General features: G+C 38.3%; 1 protein-coding gene across 3 annotated transcripts in view; it reads right to left on the bottom strand.

Moving 5' to 3' along the window:
- Positions 1–14,655, bottom strand: part of igsf3 (immunoglobulin superfamily member 3) — a 132,956-nt gene that overhangs the window by 88,923 nt on the left and 29,378 nt on the right. For all 3 annotated transcript variants that reach the window (XM_062974952.1, XM_062974950.1, XM_062974951.1), the window contains exon 3: positions 12,146–12,523. In XM_062974952.1, the coding sequence (XP_062831022.1) occupies positions 12,146–12,523 (378 nt within the window). The remainder of the gene's footprint in view (positions 1–12,145; positions 12,524–14,655) is intronic.

Raw genomic sequence — 14,655 nt, 5'->3', positions numbered from 1 at the left:
AGGTGTTCATGTGGGGATAGCGGTGAGCACAATGTGGCCTTCCTTCAGCCCATGGACTGTTTCTGCAGCCTCTAGGCCAGTGGTTCTCAACCTGTGGGTCCCCAGTTGTTTTGTAGAGCAAAGTGTATGTGTATACACACTTACAGATTCCCACAATTTATAGAACTCCACTTCAAACAGAGCCGGTATCATAGATAAGAATCATACTGAGTACAACCTGATTAAAAAACACAACACCCGAGGAAGTGAAAACGAAACAAGGGAAACATCCCGGGGAGACCTTGTTGTGTGTATATCATTTCCTGGTATTGCTATCTACACGAAGAATTCCTTTGAACGTGTATCATTTCTTGGCATTACAAACCAAAAGAAGAATTCCTTTGAACATAATAACTTTATTTTGGAGACTGAAAACCTTACTTCAAGTGATAAAGACCAAAGACTCCACGCAACTCCAGGAAACATATTGACTAGTTGTCTCTTTATGTCCTTCAATAATATATGATGTCAAGATTATAACATGAAATTGTACCATTGTGGATGATATTTTGAAAACTATTATTTTGATGAAAAATACTAGAGCTGTTAGAATATTGATTTGTATTATAAATTGTGGGAATCTGTAAGTGTGTATACACATACACTTTGCTCTACATTATTATAGATATTGTGCATTTTTCGCTCCCCAGTTGTTTTGGCCTACAGCTCCCAGAAATCCCAGCCAGTTTACCAGCTGTTAGGATTTCTGGGTGTTGAAGGCCAAAACATCTGGGGACTCACAGGTTGGGAACCACTGCTCTAGGTTGTTCAGCACAACTAGGTCAATCAAGGGAGCCAGAATACTGTACTGGTTTGAGTGCTGGACTACAACTCTGGAGAGCAGGGTTTGATTCCCCACTTGACCATGGTAACCTACTGAGTTCACATGCTTTTGGCTCTAGAAAACTTCACGGTAGATTCATCTTAGGGTCACCTCAAGTCAGAAATGACTTAAAGGTACACAACAAACAAGGTTAGCAATGAAGAGAAACACCATTCTTGAAAGCTTTGTTTAACTATAAAAAGGTCTTTTCTAATCTTTAAAACTGATTTTCAAGCCGTTTAAGTCTTGTTTTGAGAAGGATGGCATGACCCTTGTCAGATCTCAAAGGTGAAACATTGATCATAAACCTTGGAGTTTGCCTTTGTTGATTGCAACCTACTATTTGTCTTCTTCCGAAGTACTCTGATCTGGTTGTTCTTTTGACTTGGCTTCTGACTTATGCTCAGCTGTTTCCATCCAACTATTTCTATTCTAACTGCAACAAATATCTGACTTCAGACAGGCAGCATGTTACCCTACCTTGCTACAGCATGGAAATGTCTGGAGGAAATGAGATGTTAGAACTACAAGATGCCTGTTCTGGGACTAGTATGGTATATATATATTAAAGCTTTTTTACTTTGGAGGCTGCAAACCTATGTGCATATACTGGGAAATACTAAATACAACGGGATCCTACAATAATAAAATATGTACAACATGGCTCTCAATTTCATAATACAGTATTGCAGATAGGCTGTTAAGGGATAAATGGAATTCAGTTATACAACCTTTATCATTTTTTAAAAAGAGGAAAGAAAAGGATAGTGTCAATCATTCTGAAAAACAAACAGTAAAAATGACCCTGAGTACAAATTCATAAGAGGGAAGGCTATATGTGGCTACTAATCAAGATATTATCCCTGTAATATCAGAGTCAGTATGCAATGAACACCAGACTAGCATGTTAGAGAGGATGCAATGCCCTCACCAAAGACAACAAGTTAGCCACAACACAAAGAGAATGCTAAACTGGACAGTTCTTTGGGGTTATCTGCTTGTATGGCTCCTATGTTCTTACAAGTTAGTGCTGTGCCACTATAACTCTTCACTTAACACAGTGGTTCTCAACTTACGAGTCCCCAGATGTTTTGGCCTTCAGCTCCCAGAAATCCTAACAGCTGGTAAACTGGCTTAACAGCACTACACATTTTGTTTCTAGGACACCCATTGCTGCTTCTTTAAAGTAGGAAAAGTTGAAAATGGATTATATATTTATCAAATATTTATCAAATATATAATTGAGAATCTGATAAACTACCAGATGGAGCTATTTATCAGAAATGTGAATACTTTATCTTGCTTTCTTTAGAAAAACTAAGCAACAAAGTTTTGGAATAAGGCATGCAAACTAATGAGAGGAAGAAAAACTGCAGTCTTAAATCACACTTCCTTTTTAGAACAACAGCAGCAAAACAACCTAATTGAGCAGTACACCATCTAGGAAAAACAATTGCTCTCCACACTTCTAGTCGTCTTATACATAATGTACCATTAACCTGAAAATTCATTGTTAACAAGACAAAAATCAAGACAATAGCTATATTTAAAAGCAAACAAACACAGAAATTTGGCAGGATTACAAAGCATGTTAATTTCAAGGCACAAGATAATATCTAACTGATGGGAATGTAAAATAATCTCCCTCTGTTGTGAAGCAATTTCATGCATTTCTGCTTGGAGAATGTAGCATCAAGCAGTGTCAGTTAAAATGTTAAGCTAAATGCATTACTGTTTGAATCTACTGTGTCAATCCTAAACTCCCAACATAATAATTTATACTGTATGTCCTACCCAGTTTTTAAGAAAAGAGGAAACAAAACCAGAGGACATAGATAAAGTACATCTCCATTTTGTAGGGTTCAATTTAGCTATGGCAACAGTGTATTGTTCTGAGAGCTTCCAGTCTTGTTGCAAAATTTCTATCTCTAAAATCTTATGTCCCTTTAACAATCAGGAAAACAAACGGAGTGGTACACCTACTTTTTGTTTTGATTTACTTTACTAGTCACCATGCCACACCTGAAAATCTGAAGGTTGAAATGCTCAATGCCAGCTATCACCTTTCCCCACAGTAGGCTGACTCCCATCGCTGAAGAAAGCAGACAAGATTTATCACACACCTCTTACTTTTTCTAAAACATTGCCTGAAAGAGGAAAATGAAGTGATAGATTCTGACATGTTCCAGGTGCACAGTCAAGTTTATCAAAACAAAATTAGAGTCAGGATAAAAACAACAACAGTCAGTGGAGTGAAGGGAAGTGGTAAAGACAGTTGGTGTGGTAAAAGAGTCAAGGTGATGAAGCAGTCCGAATGAATGAAAGCAGTCCAGATGCAAAGCACTAGATTTTGTCAATGCTAATGATCTAATTCAGATAGTTTCTGAAACAAGCGGTGAATAATTTCAATGGGTTTCGGGGCAAATTTATATCCTAAGTCTCACAAAACTTCAAGAACTACCAAATATACCAAAAATGAAAGGAAAAACATGAAATGGGCCAGAAAGTCATATTTCTTTCATCTATTCTGGCTACTTTAAACCATTCAGGGAAGGGGCTTTGGGGAGAGAAATAAAATAGATTTTAGACCTCCCAGACATGAACTAGCAATAAAACCCAAAATGCACTTATGCTCATACTTTCCATTTTTTTTTGTGTGTGTGTCAGAAGAAACTTGAGAACATACTGCCAGTCGCTTCTGGTGTGAGAGAATTAGCCGTCTATAGATATGTTGCCCAGGGGGTGCCCCAATGTGTTACCATCTTGCTGGGAGGTTTCTCTCATGTCCCTGCAAGCTAGAGCTGACAGACAGGAGCTCACCCCATCTTGTGGATTCAAACCGGCAACCTTCAGGTCAGCATCTCAACCTTTAGGTCAGCAGTCCAGCCGGCACAAGGGTTTAACCCATTGAGCCAAAGCGGCTCCTTATACTTTCAAGTCACCTATTAACTTAAGGTAGCTCCTTGAATTTCATAGTTTTCTTATATAAGGAATATTCACTCAAGAGATGTTCTTCCTCTGTAATACAGTTCACAGAAGCTGATATTCATTGGCAGTTTCCCATTCAATTATGAATCAGGGCTGATCCTGCTTAATTTCTCAGATGAGATAGGATCTGGATCCTTTAGGATAACCTAATTGTGTGGTGGGAATCATATGGTCACCCCAGATGTTGTTGCCTGCAACTCTCATCACCCCCAGCCCTGGGTCTACAGCATCCCATTTTGTATGTGATATATGTATTCAGCGATTGAAAAATCTGTCCCATGTGGAAGCAATGCATTGTTTTAAAATCTGCTGAAAGCAGGAACAGCAGGCATCAGCTGTGCTCAAATCATACTGACCTCTGAGCATTTGGTTTACAGCAAAATGTTCTCAAATTACATACCAAATGCTGTGAGGGCCCATCTGTTGCAAGCATGGCTGGGGCCCATTCTTTCTACTCTCCAACTATCTAAGTTGAATGGAACTTGAGGTAGTCTTCTGTAAGGTTCACCTCTAGTCTTGTGAAACAAGGATTTCAGGGTCACATGAAATCATCTGGCTAGGCCAGTCTTGAGCTGATCTGGTATCCAGGGGAATTGTCCCATATTGTTATGTTGAAAACCCAACAACACCTAAAGCAAGAGTGTCCCATAGTAAAATATGCTGGGAATTACTGTCCAACATTACCTGAAGGGACACATTTTGTTCACCTCGACCTAAATCATCATCAGATCTGAATGATTATATTTCCAAACACATGTTTTGCAAGACTGTAAAGTAATGTAACTTCTAGGTATCAGGGAACAAAAATATGGCTATTTGCAGGACGGCTCCTGAGAGGTAAACTGCCATCATCATAATTTACTTCAAACTGGATACTCACGACATACTAGCAGTAATATATCTTTCCTCCTACTGTAATTTGTGCAGTTTGTACAGTACTGTTTTCAAAACAGGAATAACATTACTTCTTGTTATTTCAACATCACAATTAAGAAATCAGGATCTAACATATTGATAAAGCCAAAATGCCCATGCCAATCTGTTTGGGTTATGCTATATATACAGTATGTAGCTCCATATACAGCAGCCCTCCACATTCACTGGGGTTAGGAGTTAAGGATAACCACAAAAGTAGAAGAAGTTTAAATTAAAAAATGCTACCGTTTTTACCTAAGGGAATTTCTAGGTCACTGGTTCTCAACCTGTGGGTCCCCAGGTGTTTTGGCCTACAACTCCCAGAAATCCCAGCCAGTTTACCAGCTGTTAGGATTTCTGAGAGTTGAAGGCCAAAACATCTGGGGACGTACAGATGAGAACCACTGCTCTAGGTCGTTCCGCACAATTGCATGGGGAAGTTGACCATAGAACCACACTGAAGGACCTGCAACTGCCTAAAGAAGTGTTTTCTTTAGGGATCTCCAGGTCCTCCAACACAATTCTATGGTCAATTTTTGTCCATATACATCAAATCTGCAAAAGTGAACCCTGCAAATCTGGAAGAATGATTGCAGTTTTTTCGTTTACATCACAGATGTTAAACTTGTGACCCTCATGGCCATTGGACAAGCTGGAGAGGGCTTCTGGAAGTTGGAGGCCCAAACATCTGGAGGGTCACAAGTTTGATCTGTACTTAGTGCAGGAGAAGAGTTTCAATGCTTCCTGCCATATCTGTATTTTTTAAAAAATTTATTTCCCCATCCAATGACAACATATGCCAAATGAGACAGTTAAAAACTTTCACTGATACCACTGATAGAAATCTTTTTTTTCTTTTTTTAACTACGGTAATTCACTATAATAGGTTCAGGGGGCACATTTCTCAGAAACCCATATTTAAGTTTGACTCTGGATGGAAGCAATTAATACATATGCTGGTAATTAGCCTTCACACCAACGACAAGCATCTTTTCCAAGAGAAATGACTGTCTCAAGAACATAGAAGAACCATTATGATGTAAAAAGGAATAATTCAGGGATCTCTTTGAATTATAGTATAATCTTGCTACTAATTTTCCACTGAGTAAAGCCACTTGTGCCCCAGTAGACAAGCAGAATAAAATATGAGCTATTGATGGCCACAGGCTCCATTAGAACAGAGCTCAAGCCCAGAAGGCAGTTTGATGTTAATGAGAAACTAAGAGATATAAAGCCAAGAAGCACAATGCAACATGATTTATTCCTTCTGTTCTAAGTGGCTGCCAAGTGGAAACAGCCCATGGCAAATCATCAGTGCCGGAAGAGGAGAAAGATGTAGGAAATCCAGCAAACAGCTTCTGAGCTTGCTCTGACTTGAAGAAAATGGCATCTTAGATTACAAAGGTTCTCTATCAATATTTTGAACCCTTCAGGGGGGCTTCTTTGGTTGTTTTTGCCATGCATTATTCTAGGGGGCTAAGAAACAAAAGACAACAGATTTCTGTAAAGCTACAGTTCACATTTCCCAACATGCATCCAATCCACTACAACACTTTTCACATAGTGTTCCATTTTAGTGCCCCAGAAGTGGACCTCAGGGCTGATCAGTCCAATAAGCAATGTTTTAGATGTGGTTGATGCTAAACACCTGTCATATACAATGATCATCTCATATAGACAAGTAATAAGTGAAGCCCGTTAAAAGCAGATTGGATTAGCATCTGCCATAAATATCTTCATGTGCTTGACTCATCCCAGATGTAAAAACAATAACAATAAATATTCCCAATTTCTGCAATTAGTACAGCAGCTGGATTGTTTTCGCCACTCTAGGTCTACATGGCTTCACAATCACCTAAATCCATCTTTAGATTTATTTTGTTCTACAGCGTCGGAAGGCATATGGAAATAGCTTGAACCAGGTAAACAGTTCAGATGATAAAGGTCATTTGAAATTTGGCTGTGTGAAAGCACCTCAGGCAGACAGAAATTTCATTACCTTCCTTAGTTTGGATTTTCAACCCTCAGGGGAAGATACTCTCAAGGGCAACTCAAACATGACATTTTTTACTGGAATCTTTAATGTAAGTAGAGGACAGAAAACACAGCACTGATGTGCAAGAGAAGGAGAGAAATAGAATTATTATTATTAACTGTATTTATACCCCGCCTTTCTCTCTGTAGGGACTCAAGGCGGCTAACAATCCCACAAAACTTCCACTTGATCACTGGCACCAAAAATTAAGAAAGGATATCAATATATCCTTTTTTTCTTTTTTTTTCTTTTTGCAAATCTTGAAAGTTTATGTCCTCATCCAGTGGCACAGTGGGTTAAACCCTTGTGCTAACAGGACTGATGACTTGAAGGTTGGGTTGCTGACCTGAAGGTTACCGGTTTGAATCCAACCCAAGGAGAGCACGGATGAGCTCCCTCTATCAGCTCCAGCTCCATGCGGGGACATGAGAGAAGCCTCCCACAAGGATAGTAAGAACATCAAACATCCAGGCATCCCCTGGGCAACGTCCTTGCAGATGGCCAATTCTCTCACACCAGAAGAGACTTTCTCAAATCGTTCCTAACACAAAAAAATCTATTTACACCCAACTACTTCTATTACTAAAGCAACCCAACCTAACCATTTCTCTATGTAGTAGCAGCTGCCATATCCTGGCCAGTCCAAATGTATTAGCAGTTTCACTAGCATTATCTGAAAGTAGCATGATTTCAAGCAGCATTTTTCTGCCAAGCAGAAGAGCTTTTACTTCTGTCTTCTTACAGCTTTACATCAGAATCAGTCCCCAGAAAGTACATCTTTAAATAACAGCAAAGACAAAATGATCAATTAAATGTCTACCACAAGCTACAGAGGCACTAAGTGGCACCATGAACCAGCACATGCAGTTTTAAAATCCTGCATGTGCCCCCTTCCCCCACACACTTCATAGCCCTCAGATAAACTAAAAATCCCATCTCCTACACAGTCCCCTGGGTCAGTCTGCTGCCAAATAAAAGCTGCAGAACCTAATGAGGGAATTAAAAATTTATAATGTGATGAAAGAACAAAGTTTGGTGCCTCTTCTGAGAAAATGAAATGCGGCAACTCGCTTATCTCTCAGAAGCATTTCTTGAGTGTGTATTTCTCGTTATTCATCTACGCTTGATAAAGAAGCTACATCGAACTTGCAACGCTGTTTTAGGTCATGATTGCCAAGCTCAGAATATATATTTTCCCAATTCGTAATGTTTGGATATATTACAAAACAAGCAGCATTTTCTTTGAAATTGTTTCTTCAACTTAAAATGCCAAATATGACTCCGAGAGTGTGTTTGAGCAGGCAAGCTATCCATAGCCAAATAATTATTGAAGATGCACATCCCAAAAGCTTTTAAATGCTATATCTCTTTCATGACAGCAACTTTCACTGTTTCATGTTTAATGTAAGAAGAGATCATCAGACAAAGCGGCCTATTTGGCATCTTCAACATTTGGGTCAATTTTTTTTGGCAGGTTTCTGCTTTTGGTAGTTGCTGTTCCTGTAGCAACTCCATCAGTAAAACAAGAATAAGGTGATTTTTCTCCCTTCCCTCGTTTCCATATATCCTAAAGATATGCTCTATAGGAATGGCATCTCTTCAAAGAAGGTTTTGAGGCAGAATAGAGAGGCGAGGGGAACTGCCACTTACAGTTACACTGATGAGACTACATTCATCAGCAGAAGTACACAGATGACCAAATATGCAGAAAAAAAGAGATATAGTAATTGGAGATTTCAAATATTCTGATATTTGTTGGAAAACAAATGCTGCCAAGAGTAAAAAGTCCAACAAATTCGTCACTTGCTTTCCATACAATTTTGTTGTCCAGAGGTGAGAGAGGTAACAAGGGGATCAGCTATTCTGGATCTGATCCTTAGCAACACTGAGGACCTGGTAAATGGAGTGGAAGTGGCAGGATCCTTAGGTGGGAGTGACCATGTGCTCCTGGAGTTTGTGATACAAAGGGAGGAGAAAACTGACACCTCTTTTACACTGCCATATAATCCAGATTATCAAAGCAGGTAATCCACATTATCTGCTTTGAATTTAATTATATGAGTCTACACTGCCATATAATCCAGTTCAAAGCAAATAATCTAGATTTTATATGGCAGTGTAGAGAAGTCAAACATGAATTCTAGATTTTAGGAGAGTTGACTTCAGGAAACTTAGGGAAATATTGAGTGTGATCCCATGAATAGGAATGCTTAAAGGGGAGTTAATAATGGGTGGGAGTATCTTAAAAGTGAAATACAGAAGGCACAAATGCAAACAGTGCCAACAAGGAGAAAAAAATAAGAGAAGTCTAAAGAAACCAGAATGGATGTCCAAAGAACTTTCAATTGAGCTAAGGTTCAAAGGGGACATGGTACAAAAAATGGAAAGGGGGGATCACCAAAGAGGAATTCAAACAAACATGTAGGGAAAAAGTCCAAAAGACTAAAGCACAAAATGAACATTAGAAGATCGTCCTGACTATAAGAGTTGTCTAACAGTGGAACTCTCTGTCTCAGAGTGCAGTGGAAGCACGCTTCTTTGGAGGCTTTTAAAAACAGGCTGACTGGCAATCTGTCAGGGGTGCTTTGATTTGTGCTTTTCCTGCATGACAGAGGATTGGACTGGATGGCCCATGTGGTCTCTTCCAGCTCTATGATCCTAATGGAATACAACCAAGTGTTCCATGTGTACCACAATTAGCATGCACCAGTTTGACAAAACCTCACTGGTCGGTCTGATCATCATAAATTACCTTCAAAGCAAATAGCATTTTCTTACTTAGATGAACAAACTTGATGCATGGGTGCTTAAAGGTGGATTTTTCACTTCATATCATTCCTTGAAAAAGTAGGAAGAAACACATTTGTTGGTGGCATTTTTCATGCCTCCAGCCTCTGACATGTGCCACTCACCCAAGGCACTGGATCTTTTTTAAAAGCCTTGTTAATATTTTTATAAACAAGTGAGAAGCACCTTTGAAAGTTTCAAAAGGTACAGAATGGATCGGTGTTTCTGCTCTCCCAAAGGCTACAATGGAAATTTCTGATTCTTAGAGGCCCAAAGTGCAAGCTTAAAAACTAATTCAGATGCTATGTTGGCAGTGGGTTTTGAAGAAATACCCTGCCATTCCTGTTAAAAATGTTAAAAACCAATCACAATTAAACATACATTCCTTCAAATCTTAGTCTAAGATGAGAATCTCAGTTCCTTTGATGTCCTTTTGTAATTATTTGGAAGTGGCATTATTAGCTTGGTTTCAGAGATACAAATGATCCTTTCTCTACTTTCAATTTGGGGATACATTTAATGGCCCGAAATGAACATGACATTTTTATCATTATCATTATTATCACTTTCGTGACCTGTTCCTTATTCCAATCCATGGATTAGCATTATTAGTCACTTTAAGATATTCCTCTTAATATGGAGATACGGAATTTAATAAAAATAAAAATAATTAAAATAGGTTAGGTTGAAAGCTGAACACTACCTAGTAATTATACCTCATAGTTTCCAAAGTGCTAATAAATGCAATAGCCTAAGGAGTTTAATATTCAGTGTATAGCTCACTATTGTAGTATTTTTCTGTAGCAACAGCATTTCTTTTAACTACTAATAAGCATCTTCATCTATTTCTGTTTCTATCCTCACTCCATCCTACACTCTATTATTCAACACCTCTCTCCTATCCTAATCTCAGGGGTTTCTTCCTTTTTCTGATTATATACGTCCACTTTTTCTTCCCCACTACCAAGTATTTAATTAGTTTGGTTTTAAACTGAAATATTAAACACATCTAAAAAGCACTTTGCCCCCAAAGTCACATGTGAATGGATGAGAGTATAAACCATTATTTTAACACTATTATCTACATTATCTATATTCTCTTTATTACTTTGAATTTCTGTTTTTTTCATTAAAACTTATTTCCTTGGAAATTCCCATGTTGGTCTCATGTTTGTTCCCACACCGGAAACAATCTGCTTGAAAAATCCTAATGAGCCAAGAGATATCATACAATCCCAAAAACAATTTTAGCTCCAAAAATGAATTTTAGGGTTTGGTTCATAAAATGATACACTGCACTTATAGTAGGCAATAACTTTTTTATTACTATTCCACTAAAAATTCATCAACATGAAAATTGGAATAAACTGAACAAGTTTTTTTCCATATTTCCATCAAAAAATACATCAGTCTATTTTACAAATAGCCTCATTCAGATTCATAAAAACAGTAATAAATAAATTAGGAAACATACACTGTAGCAAACGAAAGGCCAGGTGGAAAAAGAACATCTGTGTTGTAAACAGCAACACAAATCAGTACAAAGACTGTTCCATATTTGTGATGCTCTAGCCAAAAAGGCTCTCTTGCTCATTGCTGTTTACCTAATTTCTCTCAACACTTAAGAGAGGGCACTTCAGCAAGGTTGACCTAAGGCCTATGAAGGCACACTGTCCTTAAGTCCTCAAGTCATTTGGAAGTTGAATTTGAATAGGGCCCAAAACCTAACAAGCAGGCATCTAAACTGTTTTAAAACTAGCAATACACAATCCAAGCAATCTGCTCTAGTTAATTTCTTGCAGCTGTATTTATCTTTAGTATAGGGATTTATACTCCTACCTTGAAAAGAATTCCCAAAATGACTAAGATAATTGTTTACCCAACCTTAAGTGAACCAGTAGTACAACTGCTGTAAGGCAAACAGGAAAACTGCTGTAAGGCAAACAGGAAATGTTCTTGGAGAGGCCCTTCAGTTTATCCCACAAGAAACCTCTACCGTCTCCCCAGTGCATTAGGAGATATTTGGCTTGAGGCTTATTTATCTATTAACTTGTACAAAGTATTTATAAGCTGCTTTATGGAGCAACCGTTACAAAGCACCATAAAATACTGAAGATTAAACTGTCAGGTGTGCAGTCACAAGAAATGAAAATGCTATGAACCTTACCAGCTGTCCACAATCTTAAGGAAAGCCTAAAGTGATGGCCTTCTTAAAGTTTTGTAGGACTATTCTAGCTTTTTCAGATACTTAAGAGTTTAATAACATTCCTAAGCTATATAGCATTAACTAAAAAAAGCTGTAATACTATCCATGACTAGGGGTTACACACTGGCCAGCTTTCAAAGCCGTGCTATTTTGCTTTCCCTCATCTACTCTAATGCTGTTTCGTCTTCTTCACCAACTCCAATACTACAGCTTAATCTGCACCTTCTGATGTTACCCAATAACTGGTTCGTTGTTGACCTCATTGTCAGTTTACTCTGCTTGCTACCTTGATCTACACAGGAAAGTAACTCCATCCCAGGATAATAAAGAGCTGAAAAATAAGGCAGCTTACCCACTAGCTTCATCTTGGCACTGTAGCTCCCGAAGTATCTTTCATCGGTGGTGGGTGTGTGACATTCATATTCGCCAGCATCCCTGTCTTGGAGCTCTGTGATGTGCAGTAGCGCTGAATCCCCTTGGACCTTCTCTACATAGATTTCTCCACTCCTGACACGCTGAGTGTAGATAGCATAAGGGAAGGATTGGTCCATGGTGCTGACTATTTGTACCTCACGTTCTGGGGCCGATGGGAGATATATGGACCATTGAAAATTCTGTTCTGATGGTCCTTGGTAGCCACTAACTTTACACCAGATGGTGATGTGCGAATTTTCAGTGCGGTACAGAGGGCCGTCTTGAACAGTAACTTGACGTTGTGCAAATATAACTCCTGTTGAAGAAATGAAAATAAATGCATTTAGATATAGTTCCTTAATCTGAAAAAAAAAATCTAATATGTTAGTATTTCATATCCAAGTAGGGCCCTTAATTATATCTGCCTCTCACATTTTTCAAAAGGAAAATGCATGCTCTGTAAGTTATGTGAAATACATCTACTTAAAGGGCAGGGGTTGCTAGATTTCTGATGTGATGTGCAGATCTGTGACAAAACAGAAAACATGTGGCTTCCTTCTAATACTCAAATTATTAAATTACTGTTTACCCAACAGAACATAATCTTTTGCAGAAATAAAATAATTCAAAGTATGTCCAAGTATAAAGTGAGCCATGACATTTACTCTTTTTTAAACCCCATCTATCTAACAAAGGTGTTGTTAGTATAAACTGGGGAAAGAAACATGGCACACTGTCTTGAGCTCAATGTAGGGTAACTTCTATGCAGCCCTGAATTTGCTTCATGAGTAGTCTTTGACATCACAATATCCTTATCCTCAAAATCCCAAAGCTAAAGGGAAGAGGAGTCTGAAGAAGGCAATTTCACAACAGGGAATTCTGATAAAGCAGAAACACCTACTTGTGTTCTACCCCTTTGTTTGTGTCCATTTAGATGGTTTTGGATTGTAATCTCCAGCATTCCTAATAATTGACTATGTTGGTAAAGGTTAGGAGTGGCAGTCCAATAACATTAGGAGGGATGTGGATTCCTATTCCTGCTTTAAATCTTAATTCTCAGTACTGGGAGACTGGGGAAAGAGTAGAGGAGAAAAGCCCTAACTTATGTAGAACTAGGTTGAAGAAAACCGTTTGCTGAGATACAGAGAATCTCCTAGTGATTTTAAGTTAAATCAAACACATACAAAACATTCTGAGCTATGTTTAAAAACATCTAGACATGTTCTGCTCATATGATAACATAAAGAATGCAGAAATAAGAAACAAATAGCAAGTGTGATATACATAGTTTTGAAATAGCGTTTGGTCTTTACTGGTAAGGCATGCCATTGCCTTCTGTTGCTCAACTGTTGCCACTGTATGTTTTTGTAAAACATCTATAAAATATACAGGCAGTCTCCCAAGTTACAAATTTCAACTTACAAATGACTCATAGTTACAATGGGAGCGCGACAACAAAAAGTGAAATAAATCTATCTCCTGAATAGAAATTCATTCCTCAAAGAGTTATCATGGGGAAAAAGTGTCTCCACTGATGCTTTCTCACCAATCCTTGTTTCCACAGAAAGCCATTTTTTTAATCCAATTATCACAGGGACATAAAGTGAAGTAAAATCTTCTGAACAGGGGGCACAGACAGCAAAACAAACACCACAAGGGTATTGACCCTTCCATGTGCTATCCAAAGCTTACTTGCAGGTAGATAGATAGATGTATACACACACACGCACACACACACACACATATACTTGAGTCACACTTTAAAATGTACCTATTATGACAGATTAAACAGATTAAACTTAAGAACACTCCTATAAACCTGCTCATAACATGGGGGCTGCTTGTATATATAAAACTGGTCTAATTGCTTGTCAGGTTAGACCATGTGCTATCAAGTCAGAGTCCACCAAGCATTGCATCATAAAATCTGCAACTAGATCCTATTTATTAATCTTTAAAAGCTTTTTAAATCTCCTTTGAGAGTCCATGGAGATGTTGAAAGTGGGATTTGTCCACATCATCTTCAACTGACTTCAGTGGTACAGGCTAGTTTCATCTGGATCTGTTCAACATAAGCTACTAACATCCACATGTAAAATTCAGCTTTAAGCAAAACATTATTGGTTTGAACCTCTGTACTGGAGGAATCATATTCCATGGCCATAGAAATTCACACATTCCTCAACTGAGAGAACATTCCCCAAGGCTATGAGAACACACAAGGGACAGGCATGTCAGTTTCATTTCTAGCAAATTGTTTAGGCAGCTCTTAATCTCCGTAGGACACTTGTACAACCATGCAAAAGTGAAGGGTTCTGATGAAGATTACACATGAAAGTTCAGCTAATCAAGCAGATGAGCAGCTAGGCTTTTTATCCAAATAACCACTCCCAGATTTTTCTGTATTGGAGACAATCCAGATTCTTGGCAGACATACAATCTCATTCA

Source organism: Anolis carolinensis, chromosome 3 (genome assembly GCF_035594765.1).
Source record: "Anolis carolinensis isolate JA03-04 chromosome 3, rAnoCar3.1.pri, whole genome shotgun sequence".
Taxonomy (NCBI): Eukaryota; Metazoa; Chordata; class Lepidosauria; order Squamata; family Dactyloidae; genus Anolis; species Anolis carolinensis.
This window is presented reverse-complemented; position numbering and strand designations above follow the sequence as displayed.